This window comes from Ahaetulla prasina, chromosome 3 (assembly GCF_028640845.1).
Source record: "Ahaetulla prasina isolate Xishuangbanna chromosome 3, ASM2864084v1, whole genome shotgun sequence".
Lineage (NCBI taxonomy): Eukaryota > Metazoa > Chordata > Lepidosauria > Squamata > Colubridae > Ahaetulla > Ahaetulla prasina.
In genome coordinates this window covers 104,006,728-104,033,686 of record NC_080541.1, presented here as the reverse complement: position 1 = coordinate 104,033,686, position 26,959 = coordinate 104,006,728, and the positions used below count along the sequence as shown (strand labels likewise).

General features: G+C 38.9%; 1 protein-coding gene across 1 annotated transcript in view; it reads right to left on the bottom strand.

Annotated features, from left to right (window-relative positions):
- ADAMTS16 (ADAM metallopeptidase with thrombospondin type 1 motif 16) overlaps nt 1-10,174 on the bottom strand; it is a 55,844-nt gene extending 45,670 nt beyond the window's left edge. Inside the window, exons 1-3 of the mRNA XM_058178517.1 lie at nt 9,741-10,174; nt 9,350-9,437; nt 3,096-3,421 (exon numbers count right to left, since the gene is read on the bottom strand). Coding sequence (XP_058034500.1) covers nt 3,096-3,421; nt 9,350-9,437; nt 9,741-9,800 — 474 coding nt within the window. The 5' untranslated portion in view covers nt 9,801-10,174. The remainder of the gene's footprint in view (nt 1-3,095; nt 3,422-9,349; nt 9,438-9,740) is intronic.
- Nucleotides 10,175-26,959: the final 16,785 nt, after the last annotated feature.

The window sequence follows — 26,959 nt, the reverse complement described above, 5'->3', positions numbered from 1 at the left end:
GATGAACTTTTGCTAGTCAGCTAACTAAGGTATGTAGGAAGCACATCACAGTAGTAATGGGGATTTTAACTACCCTGACATCAACTGGGAAACAAACTCTGCACCAAGTGGAAGATCCAACAGGTTCCTAACAAACCTAGCAGACAACTTTGTTTCCCAAAAATAGAGAAGGCGACAAGGATCAGCCATATTGGACTTAATTCTCACTAACAGAGATGAAATGATAGAAGGTGTTGAAGCTACAGGAACCTTGGGGCAAGTGACCACGCAATATTGGAATTCGACATTAAGCAAATACAAGTAGTAGAACAAAGTCAAACTAGAGTCTTGGACTTTAAGAGAGCTAATTTCAATAAACTTAGAGAGAGCTTGAGAAGGATTCAATGGATGAGAATCCTCAGGGGGAAAACAACTCAAGAAGCTTGGGAAATTTTGAAAAGTGAGATTATAAAAGCACAGTCTAACACAATACCAATGAAGAAGAAAATAGTAGATCTCAAAAGAAACCAGCATGGATGCATAAAGAACTATCTGACAAATTGAAAGACAAAAAGGACAAATATAAAAAGTGGAAAGAGGGGCAAATAACTAAGGCAGAATATCAGCAAATAGCCCGAGCCTGTAAAGATGAAGTGAGGAAAGCTAAGGCTCACAATGAACAAAGGCTAGCGACAAAAGTAAAAAATAAAAAAAGCTTCTTCCAACATGTTAAAAACAAGAAAAAGTCAAGGAAACAATTGGCCCATTGCTGGGAGAAAGTGGCAAGAAGGTGACAAGCAAAAGGGAGAAAGCAGATCTACTTAACTCATATTTTGCATCTATCTTTACACAAACCTAAAAACAATCCAAACTATCAAAAACAGCACTACAAAAAACAGATTAGAAACATAAGTTAAAATAGGGAAGAAAATGGTAAGTGAACACCTGTCTACCCTAGACGAGTTCAAATCACCAGGACCGGATGGAGTACACCCCAAGGTTCTGAAGGAAGTGGCAGGCGTGATCTCAGAACCACTGAACTATATCTTTCAAAGATCCTGGAGCACAGGGAGCTGCCAGAGGACTGGAAAAGAGCTGATGTAGTTCCCATCTTCAAAAAGGAAAAACAAATCCAGGAAACTACAGACCTATCAGCCTGACCTCAATACTGGGGAAGATTCTGGAAAAGATAATCAAGCAACGAATCACCGAACACCTAGAAGCAAACAAAGTAATAACCAAAAGCCAACATGGGTTTGTCAAAAACAGATCATGCCAGACTAATCTTATCGCATTCTTTGACAAAATGACAAAATTAGTAGACCAGAGGAATGCTGTTGATATAATTTACTTGGACTTCAGTAAAGCATTTGATAAAGTAGACCATAACCTACTACTAGATAAAGTAGAAAAATGTGGGTTAGACAGCACCACCACCAGATGGATTCGTAACTGGCTGACCAACCGCACTCAACGTGTAGTCCTCAACGGAACTACATCCACATGGAGAGAAGTATGCAGTGGAGTACCCCAAGGCTCTGTTTTAGGCCCAGTACTCTTCAACATCTTCATCAATGACTTGGACGAGGGGATAGATGGGGAACTCATCAAATTTGCAGATGACACCAAGCTGGCAGGAATAGCCAACACTCCAGAAGATAGGCTCAAGTTACAGAAAGATCTTGACAGACTTGAACATTGGGCGCTATCTAACAAAATGAAATTCAACAGTGAAAAAAGTAAGGTTCTACATTTAGGCCAAAAAAACAAAATGCACCAGTACCGTATATGTGGTACCTTGCTCAATAGTAGTACCTGTGAGAGGGATCTTGGAGTCCTAGTGGATAACCATTTAGATATGAGCCAGCAGTGTGCAGCAGCTGTTAAAAAAGCCAACACAGTTCTGGGCTGCATAAACAGAGGATAGAATCAAGATCACGTGAAGTGTTAGTACCACTTTATAATGCCTTGGTAAGGCCACACTTGGAATATTGCATCCAGTTTTGGTCGCCACGATGTAAAAAAGATGTTGAGACTCTAGAAAGAGTGCAGAGAAGAGCAACAAAGATGATTAGGGGACTGGAGGATAAAACATATGAAGAACGGTTGCAGGAACTGGGTATGTCTAGTTTAACAAAAGAAGGACTAGGGAGACATGATAGCTGTGTTCCAATATCTTAGGGGCTGCCACAAAGAAGACGGAGTCAGGCTGTTCACCAAAGCACCTGAGGATAGAACAAGAAGCAATGGGTGGAAACTGGTCAAAGAAAGAAGCAACTTAGAACTAAGGAGAAATTTCCTGACAGTTAGAACAATTAATAAGTGGAACGACTTGCCTTCAGAAGTTGTGAATGCTCCAACACTGGAAATTTTTAAGAAAATGTTGGATAACCATCTGACTGAGATGGTGTAGGGTTTCCTGCCTGGGCAGGGGGTTGGACTAGAAGGCCTCCAAGGTCCCTTCCAACTCTGATGTTATGTTATGTTATGTTAAACCTTCCTGCCCCCAATGTATTGCCATGGTTATCACAGGATCATTCTTCACAGGAAGTCAGAGCTGTTGTGAGCTAGTTCTCATACTGTCAGTAAAAAGCAAGGGATGAACAAATCTGATTATTGTCAAAACATAGATAAAATGGAAATGAGCCAGCTTGCTCAAAGATGGCACCAAACAGTCCACCTGCTAGGGTGGGCAAGGATATAAAAAAACCCTACCTAAATGAAGGCTTGTAACATGACTTTTTAAACAGAGTTAATTTTCAATTTCAATTCTTGGGTTGTTGTTTTTTTTTCTTTTGGGTGGATGATGATGAGCTTATCTAAGTGGATCCAGTCTTGTTGCCAACTCTAAAATGCAGAGTTTCACAGAGGATTCATTACTATTTTTGGTAAATGAAGATCTATTCAATATTACTCTATTCCATTTCACAATCCAAATCCTTCTTTGTCCAGTTGGATGCACACCCAAGACAGCAGAGTTCTTAATTTATCACAAATGATTATATGTATGATTTGCTACCAAAATGCTCACAAATATTTTACCTATATGGAACATTTTATTTCCAATTTGACTTCCACATAACTTAAATTGTAGCATTTGGCACATCTCTACTTACCAAGCCTCCACATGTTGAAAGTGCTACAGTTGAGTTTTTGTGCAATCGCAAAATGCCTTGATAAAAACAAAAGTCTTCAGATGGGAATGTCTGTATTGTCTTGGTTCTCCCCTTGCCCAGAGTTTGTACTGTAAATCCAGGTGCCACAAGAAAATTGGAGGTCTTAAGATCAAGTTGGAAGTCATGGCCAAATCCTTGGAGATGGAGATGCAATGAATCAGTTGATCTTCCTGAAGTTGATCGCTTCCTTCTTTCATGGTGTGCAATTGCATGGCTTATATAATCTCCATTTTGATCTACTTCATATGCTGTCACAATGTCATATTCTGTAATCAGTCAAGGTATAGAATCAGATTGCAAATGGCAGGCCCAAAATGCAGACACAGTTCCAAGCATCTACAAATATAATTAAGCTCCTTAACTAAATTAAAACTAAATTTAAACTCCAGATAACTATCATTAATATATCCACGAGAAGACAGTGATAATAAGATGTAAGGGCTAAAGATGAAAGAGTGACTTGCTTAAGGCTGTGAGGCCAACTGAGTGCTTCATGCAGCTCTTTCATTCAGCTGCAAGCAGCAATGCAGATCTTCAAGAAAATTTTCATTTGGAATGTACCCTATATTGAAATATAGAGGACAAAAGTATTAACCCACAACAAATTGGTTTAAATAATGTTATATATTAGTTAATATATACCATTAGTGTAAATATTTAAAGGCAATAGGATCTTGTGTTATATTATTTATATTGAAAAACATTCATCCCAAAGTAGGAGATATTAAAAATCAATCATATACTAACTTGGGTTTCAAAAGAACTGTGTGCGATATATTAAAAACTATTTTTCACTAGGTGCATAGGCAGCGGTGGAATTCAAGTAATTTAACAACCGATTCTCTGCCCTAATAATTTCTTCCAACAACCAGTTTGCCAAACTGCTCAGTAAGTTAACAACCGGTTCTCCCGAAGTGGTGCAAACTGGCTGAATCCCACCACTGTGCATAGGGGTATCTTCAGGTTCATTATTTATTCATTCCATTTCATACAGAGATAATTCTAATTCAGAACTCCCAGAATTATATTCTGTTTTCCTAAAGGAGCTGTTTGAACTTAATAGAGGTGTGTTATCTTGCTAATATTCAAGGTTCAAAATTCAAAGGCAAAAAGATTTTATTAAACTTTTGTTGAAATTCACTTAGATGTGCAACCAGAGGTTATAATCTAGAAAATAGGCAATTACCTGCAGCTGAGACATTTTCAGCAGAACTGGATGAACATTTTGGATGAAAAATTGAAAAACAAAATTCTGCATAATGGGTGAAACATTTTCTACCGTATGTTATACTGATTGTATATAGCCGTGATGGCGAACCTATGGCACAGGTGCCACAGGTGGCACACAGAGCCATATCTGTGGGCACACGAGCATTGCCCTAGCTAAGCTCCAGTGCACATGCGCGCACCGGCCAGCTGATTTTCGGGCATTCTGGGCCCACTGGAAGTCGGGAAACGGGCTGTTTCCTGCCTCCGGAGGGCTTCTGGGGGGGCAGGGAAGGCTGTTTTTGCCCTCCCCAGGCCCTTGGACCCTGGGGAGAGCAAAAAACAGGCCTACTGGGCCCACTGTGCCATTGCATGCCAAAAGGGGAGGGAGCACGGGGGGGGGGTCACACGCACATGCGTGGGGACAGGTGGGGCACATTTAATTATGGGTGTGGGCACATGCGCGACCCCCCTTCACTTCCCCCATTTTTGGCACGCGATGGCAAAAAGGTTAGCCATCACTGGTATGTAGCATGCTATATGAAAGAACATGAAAAAAAGTATGGTTCAACAAAAATCACAGAATCACAGATGGTGGAAGAGAATGTATGTCCAAACTTGTGCCCAATGACTTAATAATTGAAAGCAATTTGTTGACTAATCAAATGCCTCTTGATCCAAAGATTGAAATGAATAAAGTGAGTGCAAATAAGTTTCCCAGGTGATCTTTTACCAAATAGACAATGCTACTCCTGATAGATTATTTTAGTATTTGAAATAATTTCAGCTTCCATTTACTGAAATACAACTTGACCAATCAGTATAATGCTGTAACCCAAAAAATGTCAGACAAAAGAGGCCAAGATCTCATTCTGAACAACAAATAATAGAAGAAATAGTATGACATTTATATTTAGGCTATAATCTTAGGCAGTGTTATGTTAGAGGATGTCCCGGTTAATTCCACATGGTTTACATCTCAGAATTGTTAAAGTCCCCCATTGCTATTATAGTATGCATCCTGCACTCCTCAGCTAACTGATTAGCAAAAAGGTCTTCGATTTCCTCTGGTTGAGTGGTCTGTAGTATGACAGTGGTATGTATGTATGGCAATGTCATTCCCTTTTCTCTTTTATATTAACCCAAATTCACACTTAGCACCCTCTAGTGTTCATTTCTTCTCCATTTGTATATATTTTCCTTTAACACACCCTAGTAAATTATCACCCAAAGGACTGCAGTCTTTTTTCACTGGTCTGCCTTTTCCTTTTACCAGGGACTTCATCCTATTTTCCAGAAACTCTTATAAAGCAGTGACAAGTTAACATTCTTTTTTCAGGCAAAAAATCAAGTATTCCTGCCTCTTTCACCAGCTTATTTGCTTTTCATGCCAAGCACACAGGAAGAGTAGAGATGCAGAAGGCATTATCCTTTTATCATCAGTTATGAAAGACGTTTTCATTAGTGTTTCTCAATCTCAGCAACTTTAAGATGAGTGCATTTATATTCCCAACCCAGGCTGGGTAATTCTGGGAGTTAAAGTCTCACCTCTTAAAGTTGTTGTGAAGCCTTGTTTTATATTTAACACAAATGCTGAACAGATAAGTAGCCAAGAAAAAGAGACATTTCCCTCTTGGAGACGTTTCACATTAAGGATCCTTAGCAGAACCCCAATTCTTGCTATGTTGATGTAACATACTAATGCCATGATTCATGGTTCTGATCTTCCCTCCTGTCCTATATTTTTAAGACTGATGTCCTCAAGATGTGTTTATGTACTGTCTGCCCAGACAGATGTACTCTCCCCAGTTAGGGGAATTTATATGTACCATAACACTAGTAAGCACTGAGGTAGCTTAATAAAGAAGGATCAGATGTTTGGTGGCTCCCATAACAGAAGAACAAGAGTGCCTGAGATTAAGCCAATTGGGTGCTTTGCCTTTGGTGAAGGCATTGGCAACAGCCTTGAAGGCAATGAATGAATGAATTAATTAAAATGAAGACAAGGTTTTCTGAAAACAGGATCACTCATATTCATTGGCAATTAAATGGTACATGGATAGAATCTAATATGAATCATGTCTTCCACTGTCTCATAGGACTCATTTGAGTTTGTGGAGACTGAGCAGTGGATAGGATCCTCTGCAGCATGAACCAACATGTTTTTAGACCCACATCTTCCTGGCTCTTCAGGCATCTGGAAGACATGCATGCCTGAATTCAAGAGATAATTGATTTTTTTTTTTGCGCTGTGGGGGGATGTGATGTCATCAGCCTTGAAAAAAGTGTGTTTTCAAAGAAGCCATATCTCGATATATGTGGTTTCCAATACCTCCTTTGGTGAATGTTGCTGAAAAAGTTGCAGTGCCTTAGTTATAGAAGACTCTAGATGAAAATGATTCATTTGGGCTTTTACCAGGTTTCAGATGACGATAGAAACAGTATTGATTACTCTTATGGATACCAGCTGGGTGACTTTGGATAATCACACTCTCTCAGCCCAATCCACCTCACAGGATTGTTGTTGTGGGGAAAGCATTAGGGGGAAAGAATATTAGGTATGTTTGCTGCCTTGACTTGTTGATAAACAATAACAAAGGCAGGATAAAACCAAACCAAACCAAACCAAATAAATAAACTATATTCAGATCTCGATGATGTGAGTATGACCCATTTTTTTCTGTTAGAACTTTCAGTGGTTTTTATTATCATTGACCATGTTATGTTGCTGGATTGGCTACTGGTGTTGGAGATGCTACCCTGTGGTGGTTCCATATGAAGGGGAAAAGCAACTGAACCAGTGAGTGCTCTAATGTGGATACTACAGGCTTAGTATACTTCCTATTACATTTTAATATCCACATGGAACTGTTGGGGAAGCTCTTCCACCAGCTCTGGTTGAGGAATTATTGGTTTGCTGATGATCCTCATTTGTGCATCATCTCCTCAAGCTAGGCTCTAGTAATTGTGACAGCTTAACTCTGCCTAGAATTGTAAGGATCTGGATAGGTAGAAATAAGCTCAGAACAAATCTCAAAATATATTGTAGCTATTGGTCCAGAGGCACCCCAGTTCACAACAATTCCATTGTTAGCTCTGGATGAGGTCATCCTTGAAGCAGGGAGGGGCTGCTGCGGCTTCCATCCCTGCATGAATAAGGTTCAAGAGGGGTAAGACACATGGGCCCCAAAGTAATCCTCTCTGTGGTTAGCCTCACACTCTTGAACTCCTTACTCTGGAGACTTGCTTGCTCCTTCTTTATTGACCTTCCACAAACTGGCAAACATAGTTCACAGATTGAGTGAATTTTCTTTTTTGAAGCATTGTTTCATTGTCAGATGTAATGCATACTTATACTGTGTGTTGCCAGGACTTTAACTTTGCAGGTCAGTATAAAAACACAGCCAGATAACATTAGATATATTATGTGCCATCAACAGATAAATGCTTTAGGTATTTACGCCAATCAGGGAAGACGAAGATTCTACTCTTCTCTGTCTACTCTAAAAATGACTTGCTGGAGGAGGACAGAACATCCCAACGCGACACAGATCTTCTCTTGCATATTCAGTAGAAGAGGGGCCAAGCATCAATCTCCCCTTTGGAAGTATGTTAACTCATTGGATTAATACTCCTTGGCACTTAAAGTGGCTAGATGAGTAGTCAAAATATTACTATCCATTAATATTAATATTAACTAAATATTTAAAAATATTAATATTTGTTACTATATTTACTGTTATTTACTGTTATTATTGGGATAGTTTTATCATTGGGTTTTATTTGTGTGGTTGTTTTATGATTTTAATAAAAGCTGGACTACCTGATAACCTGGTTGTGAGAAAAGGGTGCATATGTTTGTGTTCTCACACAGGACAGTTGCTCACTTATTCTGAAATATTTGCAGGGCAAACAGAGCAAGCCACTGATTGGTTCTGATCTTTATTAGGTTCCTATTGCTATGTGATAAGACCTCACCGAGAGCAACAGTTATTCATTAGCTTGAATGTGTGTGGGTGTTATTTCCTCATCCATTAAGTTATTATTGTTAGGTTTTAAGTTGCAGGGCAGCAATTCTAGACTGGAAGAAAGCCAGTAACAAATATATCAGTTTAATTTAAGAAAGTCATGTTCAATCCTTTGACACAGAGTAATGAAACACATCAAATATAGCCCACATTTCACAATTATTACCATGCCAAATATCAGCAGATAAATTAAATAATTCAGTCTTACTAATAAAACACAGAACTTGGCACCTATAAAAAGCAGCAAGATTTCTTAATAGCCTACTTGTAAGCATTTTATTTGGAATTAGCCTCTCAAAATTCAATATCATTTACTCCCATGTGGGTTTACAACTGGATAAATTAGATTTAACAGGTTAATTGTTTATGCTTTAAATGTTTAATTTATTCTTATCTGAATCCCCGCAGAATGATACAGCCAACATTATGCAAGTTTAATTGACAACTAGTTTAATTGACAGCTAGTCCCATTATTTTGTTGGGGCTAAATTCCAAGAAAGTGTACTTCCCTCTGTGATTACAGTGGGATATATTTCCAAACATGCTTAAGATTAAACAATGTAAACAACCCCAGTTTTACAGTTTTTCTAGCTCTGAAACAGGAGCTTTTGGACTGTTCATAGGATCACATTAATGTACAAAATCTCAGTTAACTTCTCTGAAAGTTCATACAAAATAGTACAGCACATTAAAACTGCAGTCCTTATAACCACACTCACTACTGAACACTATGGCATTCACTTCCAAGTAAACATGAACTGCATTTATACTCTGGAGATGGGTGCTATCAGTGAAAAGTTGGTGCATTGGCAAAAGATTATAAAAGGAAGTCAAAAGGTTGTCTTCAGGTATCATTCACTTTACATACAGTAATGCAATTATTTGGTACATAATTTGAGCAGTTAGGAAATTAGTAAAATTCAGGTGCCCTGACAAGTACTCCAAGCTCTGTTAACTTACCACTATTATCTGTGAAGTGCAGCAACTCTGAATGCAAAGAGGAAAACCGGAGATCTTGGCTTCCTTCACCTGTTTGACCCACGCATCCCTATGAAATAATAATTAAAAAAAAATACAAGAAACCAAGCACATTTCAAAGAGAGGCAGAGACCAACAATCTTTTCCCCACCCTCAATATTTTGCAAAGGCTCAGGGAATGCAGTCACATTTTACAAACAAGCACCAAAAAAAAAAACACCCCACAAAAAACTTTTACAATTGTTTCAGAGAACATCCCCGAGCCATTCGCGTTGACGTCATTAATGCGGCGGTAAGGGAACCGAGTCGGGGTAGGGTGAAAAAAATGCGGGAGGCAAAGGCTTCAGCCCAGTTGCTCTCTGGGCGAACGTACCTTAACCTGTATTTCAAAGAAAAGCCAAAACCACAGCCCCGCTAAGCTGTTTGAAGGCATCCTCCGGAGAAGTGATGAATTGTACGCTGTGGGATGAATCGGACGGAGGGAGGGAGGCGGACTCCTGGTTTGGGAAGGGAAGTGGAGCCCTCTTCCAGGGTGGCAAAGATCTGCATCTGCGAGGGGGAGCTGTGCAGAGAGGCAGCCTAAAGCGACTTTATGACAGGAATGAACAGAGCTCTCTCCCGGCGGAGGCTCCGCGCGAGGAGAACGCCCAGCGGCTGTTCAAAAGTGCCTGAGCAAAAGCGGCGGGGCTGATGGTGGTGGTGGTGCTGTTGACGGTGACGGCAGCGGGCGTGGAAGGGTTGGAAGCTCCTTGGCGCGCCAGGTGTATCTCTCCAGCCCGTCGCCCCATGCGAGCTTCTGCGAGGACCTCCCGCTTGCCGCACGGCTGAGGGTAACCAGCCGGCTCCCGCTGAATGACAGTCACTCCGGCCCCGCCCTTCCCGCACCTGCAGCTGCCGCGGAGAAGCGGCGCGCTCGGATGGAGAGGTGGGAAGTGGGCGGGGCTTTGCTCCCGCCTGTCCGGCTAACTCGCCTTTGTCCTGCTGAGCCAAAGAGGCGGGCAGGTATGGGAAAAGGCGGACGAGAGAGGGGTTTCGGGACCCCGGGGCTCTCTACACTCTCCCGAAAGCCCTGCTTTCGAAGAGGGCTGCTCGAAAGCCCTTCAAGAGCTTTCGAGCAGGTGCAGAGGGCAAATGTCTTCTATCCTTTAGAAAGGACAAGTGTATACACCTGAACCTGAAGGTGGTAGATTCATACATTTCAACTCCACCATTCCTGGATGCAAATGTGTATGGGGTATGGAGTGCTGGGAGGAAATGCGCTTTTTAAAAACTACCCTGCTTAAAAATACTAATAAAACTAGTGCAGAAGAAAGCAAGTCAGGATGAAGTAATTATTTTCTTTTTTTTTGAAGGGAGGTCCTTGCACTTTGTTTTAATTGAGAAGAAGTGCTTGGAAGAGCTTCAATCTCTTAAAACTTTTCAAAATCTCGTCTTGATAAGATAAAGACCCAGCCATTGACAGCACAAAAGTTTAATTATTGTCAATAATTGAGCTCAGTTTCTTCCTGGTGAATTCAGGTAGGGCCTCGTACTGGCAGCCATTTTAATGTGCTTCCTTCCCATCTGTAAAGGATGGGGAACTAAAATATGCCAGTATAATTTGCTCTGTCCTGACAACTAAATACTAATTTGCTTGACAGTGACATCTGTGTATGTGTGAAAATGAGTAAGATGGCTGAAGTGGCATCATGATGTAGACTTTCTATATATGTACTGATGTTGCATGCATGTTCAAAGGGGCATCACAACACTCCACATCCCAGAAGCCACTGCTCCCTCAGAAACAAGGCAGTACAGTGCTGCAACATCCATGTGGGCCATTAAGAAAGTAATTTGCTTGATTTCCCGCCAGTAGAGAAAAGATCTGTCAGTCTTCCTACCTAAGATGTAGAGATGCTGGTGTAAAATATGAGTTTTACATAAGTCTAGGCTCATGGGTCTCTCCCGCTTTTTGAGGAAGTCTCCCTTTCATACACAGATCAAGTGCTACAGCAAACATTCATCCTCTAGTCTAGGTTATCTGCAAATTACCTATTTTGCTTTTTATCTCTTTCTAGCTTGATCTTGGTTTCCTACTTGGTCTGTCTTGATTCTTCTGTTGCACACTTCTCATTGGCTTGTTTTTTGCTCATTCTTTTAAATATGGCCGATGGGTGGACTCTTAATAGCCACTGGAAGATAGACTCCCTGCTACTTCTGCCATCTCCCTAGCTCCATCATTGTAACTTCTTTTCCACCACTTCTGCTGCCAGAATAGCATTCAGCAGCAATACTCACTTTTTAAAAAAAAGAATTTTGAAAAGTGGGAAGGTTTCTATTATTCTAGGTTCATGTGGGCCGCCTATAACCAGTAAGCTGTTTCACGGAAGCATTTAACACGGGTGAAGAGATGATTTTGCACAGGGCCCTATTCTTTCTTTCCTAAGATTAAACCCTGCAGGCTGGACCTGAAAAGTGTCACTGTCTATGCTGCAGTTGAAAGCAGCCACAGAAGCTGGGCAGATCCCAGTCCATGACTACATCATCACCATGGACACCACCAAAGCACTGTAAAGTGAGCATACAGCAAAGCATGTGTCTGGATAGAAAATGCCACTTTGACATTTAATCAGCTTCATATAGAATTAGGCAAGAGGCTCATATGTGGGCTGGATATGAGACAAAGACTACATCATGAACACATGTTCTTAAAGAATGGTTAGCAACACACGTTTGTGCCACAGTGAGGGCACATGCGGACAAGCCATTTTCAAGATCAGCAAAGATTTGTTAGGAGTTGCCATTCTCTCTGGCCACTGGTACTTATTTATGTATTTGAAAAGACAGTTCTAAAAATGGCCCAAAGTTATAGGCATCTCAATATATCAAAATTATTTCAACACACACTTATGTTGAATTAATTGTGGTTTCTTCAACCGACAATGTAGAGATCCTTGTCCGCATGCAGACTGTGGCTCTGCAACTAGAAGTTATAGACCTGAGGACTAGTGTAGCAAAATAACAGAAGATAATCTTTCTGTGAATTTATCTTTCTTCCTATAACCAGACACTGGGAATTATTGACAACAATATTTCTGCCTTTGTCCCAGTTTATTCAGGATCTTCTGTAAGCTTGAAGTCTCCAGATTTGGAGAGTACCTTTCCCATACACAATACTTGCAGTGCATTGGGACAAGAAGGAGAAATTATACAATGAAGTGCATTAAACTAATTGGAAAGAAATGCACCAATGCTTTGCAATGGGATTTGAGGGTCGGTCTGATTTAGTATGAGCTAGATTTAAAAATTTATTATGATGGTAGCTGGAAATGGATTGTGTCTAGCTTTTCCACTTGTCCTATCCCACTTCGAAGCCTTGAGTGAGGTTTATTTCTAAATGCACATTGAAGAATCAGTGTAACACTCATGTGCAACATTTGCTGCGATGAATGGCAGTGTCTCTTTGGGCCTTTTTTTTTTTTGCCTCCTGCTTTATTTTTCTTTAAAAAAAGTTTTTGAGGATTTTAAAAAAATCCTTGTTCATCCACCTATTACTTCTCTAGACGATAGTAGAAAAAATGTTTAGAGATAAGATAATCCCTGATGTTAACTTGCTATGTACTATGAAACTCCCTGTTTGCTAGCTGACTAAACCAAAAATATGAGAATAAAAATATTGGCATGCTGTAATGCATGACATAGTTTTCAGTGCTGTGACAAATTACATGGTATTTGGCTGCTTGTAGGAGCGAGAATTTACCCAGAAGAGGGAGCTGGGAACTGTACAGACCATACAGTTGAATCAGCATTAGAATTGCTCTTCAGTAGTCTCTTTTCCCCAAACTCACAATAAAAGCATTTAAGATGGAGTTAAAAGCATTTAAGATGGAAATAGCGTAACTCCTATTTATACTTACAGCTACAAAACAATTTATATTCTCTATGCCTTCAGTGGAGGGAACAGAATATGCAAACCAAAATAATCCAAATGGTCATATAACATCTAATTGATTGGGAGCCGCCCAGAGTTGGTTAGAAGATGGGCGATTATATAAATGTTTTAACTAACTAAATAAATAAACTCTAAGACTGGAAACAAAATAAAGACCAGGAAAACATTATCCTTCCCTGGATTATATGACAACTCTTCTACTGAAATTTGCACCAAGGAGGATCTTTAATACTTTAATACTTAATTTGGGGTTGGAGAATTTGGCAAGTTTAATAAAAAGTAAAAGTAAATGTTTAGTGAAAATTAAACAGAAAGTAAATGTTTAGTTAATATTTCAGACTGTATTACCCTGATAAAAAGGGTCTTGCTTGATGGATGAAAGAACCATGAGTTTGTGAGGAAGAATAAATATAATGAAAATGAATAAGGCTTCAAAATTGATACATTATTTTGCGAATTGTTCCTATGTTGGTTTCCCTTAAATATTTTAAGTAAATTGATAAGCTATTGATAAGCTATTAGTTTTTTTGATTTTGAAGTATATCATTGAACAAGGCTGGTAACTTCAATAACATATTAGAATGAAAATGATATTAAATATATACTACTGTGGGACTAACTTGAGAATTACATTTGACATTCTTGAAATGCTGGCAAGTGTTTGGTTCCACTTTTTAATAAGAACTCCAGAGGTCTTTCAGCAGACCTTAAGGCAGTTTGACATATTTGGGTTTTATTGGAAAACAAATTAAAATTTGATATTAATTATTATGAGAAAATGGCACATTGGAATAATTTAAAAATATAAGTAAATAACTTACTTTACTTCTATTTTACTTCTATTTTGTTTGTTGCAAAACAAACAAAAATAAAACATGAGGTGAAAAGGATATGGTTACTCTTAATTAGTAAGTATTGAGACAATGGAAATCTGTGAAAAACATTAAAAAGAATATAATTTCCCCCAAATAGCTGAATAGATATATATCAGATAAAATATTTGTTTGGCCCAGATGCTGTTGCAGAATCTGAAACTCTGGTACCTTTGAATGTATTACATAAGTTTTTGTAGGAGCTAAATTTACAATTCAGTACTATCTATCTCTCTGGATAATATGCAAGAAATTTAGAACAGTGAATTGTTATAATCTATATAACAATGGCAATGTTCTCAAATTTTAAGGAACATTAAATACATTTTTGGGGATGTAAAAATTACGTTAATCAAATAAACAAAAACTTATTTGAGTATATTGCAGATATTTAAAAATGGCTGAATCTTTCCTAAAGTTGGAGTTGTAACAAATCTGAAGGGACATTAATCAGTGGTGGGATTCAGCCAGTTTGCACCACTTTGGGAGAACCGGTTGTTAACTTTCTGAGCAGTTTAGTGAACTGGTTGTTGGAAGAAATCATTAGGGCAGAGAACCGGTTGTTAAATTATAAGTTATTTCTATTGGGAATTCTTTTATGGTTAGTTATTATTACAGCAGTATTCTTGGGAGGAAGGTAAACTTTAAAATATTAACATAGTGTTAAATTAGATTCCCCAAATCTGAATGTCAATGAAACACTTTGGATATATCAATGGATCTCTTCAGGTTTAATCAGGTTCATTAGATTAAACAGTGTTATTATTGGGATGAAGAAAATGTGCCTTTCCTATTACAGTAGCTGCTCTCTAGAACAACATTCTCTTCAAGGATATAGCTCTTGTCCTGATGATGTTTAGAAAATTGTTGAGAACTTGGCTGTACTCCCAGGTTTGAAAGATGGTTGACCTTTCTCTATTATAGACAATTCCATCTCTCCCTCCCCAGTATTATCTGTTTCTTTTATTGTTTCTTCTTCTTTTGTGTCTGTTTCTCCATTTTATTCTCATTTAAAAGTTTTTAATGTTTGGCTTTTTCCTATTTTAAAAAATATTTGACTTTTGTATGGTTAAAATGAAATGTATCCTTTTTGTATTATTTGTTGTCATTTGTATTGTTGAAGAAATTTAATAATAATTATAATTAAAAAAGCAGTAAGCAATTTTGAGGGGCATCAGAAGGAACACTTGGAATGTTGAAATCTTCTCTTACAGAATGGCTGTAATAAGGAAGAGCTGGCTTGTGTTACCATATTTGGATTGAAAAAATGTAGACCCCTTACATGGAAGGAAAGGGTTCTGTTTTCTTTGATGCCATCTAGTGGTTTCTCTTAGAGGGCCAGTTTGGTGTAGACATTAAGGGATCAGGCTAAAAACCAGGTGGCTATGAGTTGTAGTCCTGCCTTAAACACAAAGCCAGCAGCATGACCTTGGACCTGTCACTTTCTATCAGTCCTAGGAAGAAGACTCAGTGTCTGATAATTGGACACCATTGAAGACAAGGAAAAAAGTGATCTCTTAATATCATAAAGGTTCTTCATTACAAGTGCATTCTGGATAAAAATCAAATCCTTCTACTGATTGGATTACAAAACTGGGAGAGAATTTTTCTTTCACAAAAACTGCTAAGAAGTAAAACTGCATCTTGTAAACCAGTAGCTTCATTTCTCTCATTGCATATTGCTGTTCCTAATCCTCTAACATTATTATACCAGTCACCCAGAGACAAAGAAGATGTATAGCATTTGTTATTACATGCTGGTTAGAGAAGTGTGAGATTTCCAGATGCATAAATGGCTCAGAATGTGGGCTTGGGAAAGTGTAAGTTACTTGTGGCTAGATTTATCATGAGTAGTAATCTTTGATAAGACTATTTCCTCCACTGATTTGTCTCTTATAGTTAAGTTAATAATCTTGACTATATTTTGAAAGAAAGCTATTCTGATTTCTTTTTAAAAAAAGGGTTTCACACTTCATGTAAGCATAGCACCTCTCAGTTATTCATTAAAGCATATTCACCTTTTTCTGACTTCAGTGCCTGAAGAGGATTGTTTAGAAAAAAGCAACCTGAAGAGGAACAGTCACCATTTTTAAAAATCACACAGCTATGCACAAATGTGTAGAACCAATGTGCCAATTTCTAATCTCTGTTACCCATTTGCTCCACTGAACTCATCTTACAGCTGTTCAGATGTGGAACACCCCCTCCACACACACAATTCCTTGTGCGGTGGACAAATTATTCTATTCATTAGATAAGAAACAAACTAACCAATATCAGCCAACATCAGCAAAACAGATCACTATCTCCCAGGATTTCTGCAAAGGCCAGGTGTAACAAACTGGTTGTGATAGCCATGGGAACTTTAGAAGCTTATCATTATGTGAAACTGATCTCACCACTCCCAGCTCTCTGTGTGGTCTTACACTTAAATCAGGGGCTGAAGACAGGGAATTTCCCATTTATCTTTACAGAAAATCTGTAAATTAGGTAATATCTGCAACTGATATATGATTCCTCAGAGAGCTTGTTCTGTGGAGGGGATTGTTCAGTACTGGTAAACTGAATTCAAAATAGAAAATTAGTTTTATTTCCTATTCCACATGGAAGGAACAGCTACAACCATTTCTCCTAGAGTTAGTTTTATTGCTAGAAGGAGACTAGACTTGTACCCCCTGCCATGTTACAATGTAATGCAGTCCCCCAAGTTGATGTCGTCCAGATGTGTTATAACTCTACAAATTCCCTTTGACTATCCTGCTTTTGTGGCATATGGGTATGGTTTCTTTTGTCCTTCCCAGCAAGTCTTTGCAATAACATGCAAAGCCACAGTGTTCCAGTGTTGCAGGGAAGCTTTATCGATGTGGAACTTTTGGCTTGACTGATGGTGTGATAGCACTTGTGTTATGTATTGTGTTATGGTAATTCCTGAGGTTACATTGGGAAACGAAGTAGTGTGTCTGTGTGAGTATGCATGAAAGCTTGACTTCAGTAATGCTTCCCTACTCACATGGTTAGGTACATTATAGGCCAGATTTATATAAAAATAGGTATGCCTAACTGAGTGAAATAAACAGGTTTCCAGCTAAGACAATTTTATGGTCATGTACCCTTACAAATTAATCACATGTTTCAAGAGGATGCTAGGTGTCTTTTCTTGCTCAATCTTGGGCAATCCTGCAGGCTTCAAGTGATATTCCTATGGGGTCCCACTATATACCAGCAATGCTACAATGCATCTGATTTGTTCCAAGCATGGCTGTTTTTAATGTAGGTTTCCAACAAATTGTTTAACCCCCTATAAGCAACCCAGAGTAGCTGATTTGTGACCAGCCAATGAGAAGGAAGTTAGATATTTCTGCATTTTTCCATGAACAATATAGTAAATACTGAATCGCTTTTGTGAGGTAAGGAGCTATATGAATCATTTAAATGCCAATAAATAAATTAGTGCTATATATTTGGATCCTTAAACAAAGTACTTCAACACTCACATTCCTCCTCCCGTTAAAAGAAAGCTGAAGAGCGATCAGTTTTTGCTACTTTGTCAAAGGTGACAAAGCAGTTAAGAGCCATCCAATGAAGATGCATTGTTTGAAAGAAAACACCCAGCCCCATCTTGCCTTCGCTCAAGGTAGGATATGCTGAAAACCACCCTGTTTTGTAGCCAGTAGCCATATCTACTTGTTGACAATAATACAAAAAAATCTCTTTCCCCATCGATAACAAATGAACTTAACAAGTTACATGTTAGGGTTCCTCTTTTTAAAAACTCTTTATCAATCAGCATAACGATTATTGCCTTATTTTTTATCTTAGCTGCTTACATATGGACTGGAGGCATAAGTTCCTATTATGATTATTCCTCAGGAGAATGAATATTTCTGACAGGATTTACTGTACACTCTTTCTCAGGCTTGTTTCTCTTGGAGAAATTAACTGTGGCTTAAGACAGCAAAACTGATTAGAGCTGTGGTTTGTAGGAGTAAGGTTTATGACCTTCTTCTGACTTATTTTCTCTATTAAAATTTCTATCGGGTTCTTTTTTTTTTTTCACTTCAGTGTGCCTTTTATTTTGTTTTATTAGCATGCTTGAGGCAAAGGCAAAAATTACATGCAGTAATTTTTGGTAGGAAATGCCAGTGGAATGGCTGCTTATCTGATACTAAATTCTACAGAGAATTCTCAGAAAAGGATCTAGGACACACATATTTACACACACACCCCGCCCCACCAATAGATGGAGATTGTGTTCACACAAATGGCTAATGAATTCACAGTTTTGGTTTGCAGAAACATAACCAAACCATGTGTATACAGTATGTATATGTACTACCATAGGCATATGTAGTACCAGGTATATACATTTACACATGTACATATGTAATGTGTATATGTATATATATATATATATATATATATATATATATATATATATATATATATATATATATATATATATATATATATATATATATATATCTTTGGTTGTTCGGTTTTCTCCCGTAAAATTGGAAGTGTCTTGGCGACGTTTGACGAAGTCTCATTCATCATCTTCAGGCTTCAACCGTGCTTCTGGGAGCAATGTGTGATCGCAGCTGTTTCTTCCTTTTAACTGCTAGTGGGGTTTGAACTAATTGGGTGGGAGCTTGGCTGTGCTCTGATTGGATGGGGTTTTTTCTGTGCTCTGATTGGCTGGGGGTGTGTCCTGTGTTGGTGGGGGCTTGGTTGTGCTCAGTCTAGTCTGTGCTGCAGGGGGATTTGAGCTGGTGAGCTGCATAGCTGTTGTTTGGCTTTGTGGTCGTGCTACATCTTCATAGTGGGTGTCAGTCTGCTGCATGAATGGATTGGAGGGGTTTGAAATGGCTAATGTTGCAGCTGCGGTCTGGCTTCTGGTCCTTGGTCGTGCTTCATGATCAGTGTGGGTTTGGGTCTGCTTTCTGGGTGGATGTGCGGTGGTGACATCCTGTGTGGACCTTGTGAGTGTAGGTCTGGTGTCATTCCTCATGTTAGGGACTCGTTTGTCAATAAGGGCGGGTTTCCAAATTGCTGGTAGGTGGGAGGTGTCATCTCGTTTGTTCATGCTGTGTGGGCGTTTTTCTATCTCAATGGCTTCTCTGATTATTCTGTTGTTAAAGTGTTCAGTTTTGGCGATAGTTCTGGTCTTTTTAAAGTCAATATCATGTCCTGTGACTTTAAAGTGTTGGACCAGGGATATATATATATGTAGGTCTTTGGTTGTTCGGGTTTTCTCCCGTGTAAAATTGGAAATGTCTTGGCGACGTTTCGACGAAGTCTCATTCGTCATCTTCAGGCTGGTGTTTACAGCTTCCTGCTTCTAGGAGCAATGTGTGATCGCAGCTGTTTCTTCCTTTTAACTGCTAGTGGGGATTTGAACTGATTGGTTGGGAGCTTGGCTGTGTTCTGATTGGGTGGAGGTGTGTTCTGATTGGTTGGGGGTTTGGTTGTGCTCTGATTGGATGGTGGGGTTGGCTGTGCTCTGATTGGCTGGGGATGTGTTCTATTTTGGGGGGGCTTGGTTGTATGTAGGTCTTTGGTTATTCGGGTTGTCTCCCACATAAAATTGAGAGCCGCCCCACCAAAACCTAGCCAAAACCTAGCCAATTTTTTTGCCAAACAACTACAGCTCTATGCAGAATCCATCACCTCATATGTAAAAAAACTCATTCCAGTTCATAGAGATCTTAAAGAAACAAAACTTACAGCCCAGCGAGCTACTCATGAGCTTCAATGTCATATCCCTCTTCACCCAAGTGCCAATCAAAGAAGCCTTAACAGCCATCCAAAACAAATATAACCCCCCCAAGCACATCCTAGATCTAACCAATCACTGCCTATCCAACACATATTTCATCTGTAACGGAAAAAAATACAAACAAACAGAAGGAGCACCCATGGGATCACCCCTCTCACCTGTCATTGCAAACCTCTACATGGAACACTTTGAAACCCAAGCTCTAGAAAAATCTGACCACAAACCCAGACTCTGGCTCAGACGACACCTTCATAATCTGGCCACATGGGAAAGAAAAACTGGACAACTTCCTCATACACCTCAATAGCCTACACCCCAAAATACAGTTCACCATGGAAACAGAAGTTAACAACCAACTTCCCTTCCTAGATGTCCTAGTCTACAGGAAACCCAATGGCTCTCTAGGACACACCATCTACCAGAAGAAAACACACACAAACCGCTATCTGCACGCACTCTCACACCACCACCCAGCACCGATCAACTCCGTAGCCAAGACACTCATCTCCAGAACAAAATGCTTAGCTGACGAACAACACCTAAAAACCGAACTACATGCTCTCACTAATGTACTAACATCCAATGGATTCCAGAGAAATAAGATTACCAAACTAATCCAAAAAGAACCCCCCACTAAAATCCAAGACAGAGAACAAGAAGATGGCACAGCCCTCCTCCCATATATAAAAGGCACTACAGACAGAATCAGAATCCTCCACAAACACAAAATCAAGACAGCATTCTGCACAAACCGAAAAATATCCACCATCCTAAGAAACCCCAAAGACAAAATTGAGTTAGAAAATCAAGGAGTATATGAAATCCCATGCACCGCCTGCCCCACCACATACATTGGACAAACCAACAGAAGAATAAGTGCATGCATTGAAGAACACAAGAACTCAGTCAAAAAAGAGGAACCAACTTCTTCCCTGGTCCAACATCTTAAAGCCACAGGACACGATATTGACTTTAAAAAGACCAGAACTATCGCCAAAACTGAACACTTTAACAACAGAATAATCAGAGAAGCCATCGAGATAGAAAAACGCCCACACAGCATGAACAAACGAGATGATACCTCCCACCTACCAGCCATTTGGAAACCCGCCCTTATTGACAAACGAGTCCCTAACACGAGGAATGACACCAGACCCACACTCATGAGGTCCACACAAGATGTCACCACCACACATCCACCCAGACCCACACTGATCATGAAGCACGACCAAGGACCAGAAGCCAGACCGCAGCTGCAACATTAGCCATTTCAAACCCCTCCAATCCATACATGCAGCAAACTGACACCCACTATGAAGATGCAGCACGACCAGAAACACGAAGCCAAACAACAGCAATGCAGCTCACCAGCTCAAATCCCCCTGCAACTCAGACTAATCTGAGCACAACCAAGCCCCCACCCAAACAGGACACACCCCCAGCCAATCAGAGCACAAAAAACCCCATCCAATCAGAGCACAGCCAAGCTCCCACCCAATCAGTTCAAACCCCCTCTAGCAGTTAAAAAGGAAAAAACAGCTGCAATCGCACATTGCTCCCAGAAGCACGAAGCTGAAGCCTGAAGATGACGAATGAGACTTCGTCGAAACGTCGCCAAGACACTTCCAATTTTACACGGGAGAAAACCCGAACAACCAAAGACCTATATATATATATATATATATATATATATATATATATATATATATATATATATATATATATATATATATATATATATATATATATATATATTTGTTTGTGGTTTTCACGGGTTCAAACCCCCACTAGTTCAAACCCCCACTAGCAGTTAAAAGGAAGAAACAGCTGCGATCACACATTGCTCCCAGAAGCACGAAGCTGAAGCCTGAAGATGACGAATGAGACTTCGTCGAAACGTCGCCAAGACACTTCCAATTTTACACGGGAGAAAACCCGAACAACCAAAGACCTATCTATCTATCTATCTATCTATCTATCTATCTATCTATCTATCTATCTATCTATCTATATCTATCTATATCTATATCTATATCTATATATATACACACACACACACACACACACACACACACACACACACACACACACATATATATATATATATATATATATAAATGTAGACTTTAGTTCAGCATTCAATACCATCATTCCAAACACTCTTCTAACTAAGGATCATGTCAGATACCTGTACAATTAGCACAGGGGCCCCCCAAGGCTGTGTGCTCTCCCCACTTCTCTTCTCTCTGTATACCAATGACTTCATCTCCAACGATCCATCTGTCAAGCTACTGAAATTCGCAGATGACACAACAGTGATTGGTCTCATTCAAGATAATGACGAATCTGCATATAGATGAGAGGTCGAATGACTAGCCTTGTGGTGCAACCAAAACAATCTGGAACTGAACACGCTCAAAACCGTAGAAATGGTGGTAGACTTTAGGAGAAACCCTTCCATACTTCCACCTCTCACAATACTTGACAACACAGTATCAACTGTAGAAACCTTTAAATTTCTAGGTTCTATCATATTGCAAGATCTAAAATGGACAGCTAACATCAAAAACATCATCAAAAAAGGACAACAAAGAATGTTCTTTCTGCGCCAACTCAGTAAGCTCAAACTGCCCAAGGAGCTGCTGATTCAGTTCTACAGAGGAATTATTGAGTCTGTCATTTGCACCTCTATAACTGTCTGGTTCGGTTCTGCAACCCAACAAGAAAGACACAGACTTCAGAGGATAATTAGAACTGCAGAAAAAATAATTGCTACCAACCTGCCTTCCATTGAGGACCTGTATACTGCACGAATCAAGAAGAGGGCCGTGAAAATATTTACAGATCCCTCACATCCAGAACATAAACTGTTTCAACTCCTACCCTCAAAACGACTCTATAGAGCACTGCACACCAGAACAACTAGACACAAGAACAGTTTTTTCCTGAAGGCCATCAGTCTGCTAAACAATTAATTCCCTCAACACTGTCAAACTATTTACTGAATCTGTACTACTATTAATCTTCTTATAGTTCCCATCACCAATCTCTTTCCATTTATGACTGTATGACTATAACTTGTTGCTGGCAATCCTTATGATTTATATTGATATATTGACCATCAATTGTGTTGTAAATGTTGTATCTTGATGAAGGTATCTTTTCTTTTATGTACACTGAGAGCATATGCACCAAGACAAATTCCTTGTGTGTCCAATCACACTTGGCCAATAAAAATTCTATTCTATTCTATTCTATTCTATTCTATTCTATTCTATTCTATTCTATTCTATTCTATTCTATTCTATTCTAATAGATAACAGTCATTAAATTTATCGTGTTAGTGATGTCTGTACATGTGCTGATCAACCACATTGTATGAGCATATTCTGAGTGTATGTACACTCCAACCTATCCATTCTGCAACCTATGCAGAGAAAAGAATGTTGATAGTGAGCAGGCTGTATATCCAGGACATCGTTTATCCACACATGACCTTTTCACTGAACTGCAATAAACAGTTTTAAGGAGCTTTCCTTTACAGTTTTTAGCTGCTTTTTGAAAAACAAAACAAATTTAAAAGAACAGTAATTGATCGGTCTGCATGTTTTCCACTTTGTAACACAATTTATTCAAAATAAAACTTGATTTGTCAACCGTCATGGGAATAATTATATTCCCACTGCAACCATACTTTTCAGAGCCAAAGTACTAAGCCTAATGTTTATGTCACATAAATTTGTGCCTATAAAGTTGTGAAAAATTGGAAGTAATTCAATTCAAGTTCTAAGAGCAATATTGCATGTCCCTTGCTGCATGTCAAATGTAAGCTTAAGGCTAGAGCTATGTTGCATATCAGTAGAAACCTGCATGGGGATTTTCCAATTGAAGTATTAAGTAAATTTATTTATTTCATATTGATCTCCATCACAGTTAATCCTTGTCTATGAATTTGACTCATAGGAAAAGAAGCATTACTACATCCTTGATCTATTGTAGATTTTCAGTTCAATGACTGGAACACTAGAGAGGGCCTTACAAGAGAGTAAGCAATGTATCTTAGTAGAAAAAACAGGAACAGAATTTCTGATCACTGTAATTTTGGCCTTTGGAACAGGCCTTTATCTGCTCTTAAGTATTTATATAACATTATCTCCACTCGGAATGGAGATTCTGTTACTGTTCCCAAGCTTAATGCTTTGTTATCAGAAGAAAGGTATAGCAACATTCCCTTACAAATATTTTCTTGGGTGAAACGTGGGATTGAATCAGCACTGCATAGTCTGCTAAACTGTCCATTATACTATTCACAGTGCTTTGAACTGATATCACCATCAGTTTCTCCAACTATACCATGAAAGTGAATGCATCTATCCCTAATCTTGTCTTTCAGGTCTCCAATGGTGTACTTATTACTACTGTACCTGAACCTATTCACTTTGCTGCTGGTTATCTTCTCTCTTTCCTTCTACCTCGTATCGTATCTTTACCTTGATGAACGTATCTTTTCTTTTATGTGCACTGAGAGCATATGCACCAAGACAAATTCCTTGTGTGTCCAATCACACTTGGCCAATAAAAATTCTATTCTATTCTATTCTACCTTTCTCAACATTAAAGCCTTCTTTAGGGAGCTGGATCTTCAGATAATGTACAATTAGCACAGGGGCCCCCCAAGGCTGTGTGCTCTCCCCACTTCTCTTCTCTCTGTATACCAATGAGTGCATCTCCAATGATCCATCTGTTAGGCTACTGAAGTTCACAGATGACACAACAGTGATTGGTCTCATTCGAGACAATGATGAATCCGCATATAGACGAGAGGTCGAACGACTAGCCTTGTGGTGCAACCAAAACAATCTGGAACTGAACACACTCAAAACCATAGAAATGGTGGTAGACTTTAGGAGAAACCCTTCCATACTTCCACCTCTCACAATACTAGACAACACAGTATCAACAGTAGAAACCTTCAAATTTCTAGGTTCTATCATATCGCAAGATCTAAAATGGACAGCTAACATCAAAAACATCATTAAAAAAGGACAACAAAGAATGTTCTTTCTGCGCCAACTCAGTAAGCTCAAACTGCCCAAGGAGCTGCTGATTCAGTTCTACAGAGGAATTATTGAGTCTGTCATTTGCACCTCTATAACTGTCTGGTTCGGTTCTGCAACCCAACAAGAAAAACACAGACTTCAGAGGATAATTAGAACTGCAGAAAAAATAATTGCTACCAACCTGCCTTCCATTGAGGACCTGTATACTGCACGAATCAAGAAGAGGGCTGTGAAAATATTTACAGACCCCTCGCATCCTGGACATAAACTGTTTCAACTCCTACCCTCAAAACGACGCTATAGAGCACTGCACACCAGAACAACTAGACACAAGAACAGTTTTTCCCCAAAGGCCATCACTCTGCTAAACAAATAATTCCATCAACACTGTCAAACTATTTACTGAATCTGCACTACTATTAATCTTCTTATAGTTCCCATCACCAATCTCTTTCCATTTATGACTGTATGACTATAACTTGTTGCTGGCAATCCTTATGATTTATATTGATATATTGACCATCAATTGTGTTGTAAATGTTGTACCTTGATGAACGTATCTTTTCTTTTATGTACACTGAGAGCATATGCACCAAGACAAATTCCTTGTGTGTCCAATCACACTTGGCCAATAAAAATTCTATTCTATTCTATTCTATTCTATTCTATTCTATTCTATTCTATTCTATTCTATTCTATTCTATTCTATTCTATTCTATTCTATTCTATCTAAAGTAGAATAATTTGAGCCTGGTAAACCCTGAGAAGCAAACTACGCAGTGGTAGACACAGCAAAGACATTGGAATTTTCAAAAGGCAGGTCATTTTTGGATTATTTCCAAAAAGTTAATTTTTAAAAGAGATTGGAATTCCATCTATGTGGAAAGTTCAAATCCTGGTGACTAGATGAATATATTCTTGGCTTGCCATTAATTTCTTCCATGATGTCTTTTTTTCAACTTCCTAATTTATCATTCTGATATGTTGTGGTGGTCTCCCATACTGTCCTCTTCTGATGCTGCTATAAGTATTGGATTATTGGCTTGGTCTACAGAGTTTAAAGCAAGCTAACTTGCTATCTTCTAAGGATTGACCTTCTCTCTATTACTTCATTCCAAGTCATTTCTTTTGAATCCTGGGAATTTAAGCATGTGAAATATATGTCTATGTGCAGCAGTGATGCTAGATTTTGGCCATCAGGCATCAGTCCAGTCCTCCCAGGTTCATGGCCATATTTATAATAATAATAGTAGCAAAAGCCCTGTGTTGTACTCTTTGGCATTCATAATAAGGCATTATCATTTCAAAGAAAAACACAGGTGTTGTGATACATTCTTGCAAATGGCACAATTTTATAGTTACACCACAACAGTGGACACATGTACGCAAGTCACATCATTTCCCCCTTTGGCCCCCCACAAAATATCCATTCCTGTTCCTTCTCCTAGACACACTTTGAAGAAATGAAGGTGCTGTATAGCACTATCCCTACTACCATTTTCACTTTTTAGAAAGTTGTAAGAAAGAGGAAGAAATAAGCTTGTGCAGGATGGGAGGAAAGAGGGAAAAGCAGAATGAGCAGTAGGGGAGAGAAGGAGAAATAATAGTAGTCCTCTCCTCCCCTCCCCTCCCCTCCCTTCCCCTTCATTTTCATTATATCTATGGGGCTACTCTGATTTTTTAAAAAAAAATATAGATTGCATTATAAATATTTTAAATTTTAAATTGAATCAAGTAATCTACAGTTTTTCCATTGACAAAGATGTTATTAAAAACACAGCATTTCCTTAGGGACTTGTTTCCCAGGCTCCAGTTTACAACATTTTCAGATCAACTGAACATGCTATTTTAAACTTTTTTTCTCAAAATAAAATAATGAATTTAAAAAGGAGTCTATGCAACTGTGCTGTGCTATACACATTTTTTTTGTCCTTTGTCTTCCTACTTGCTCAG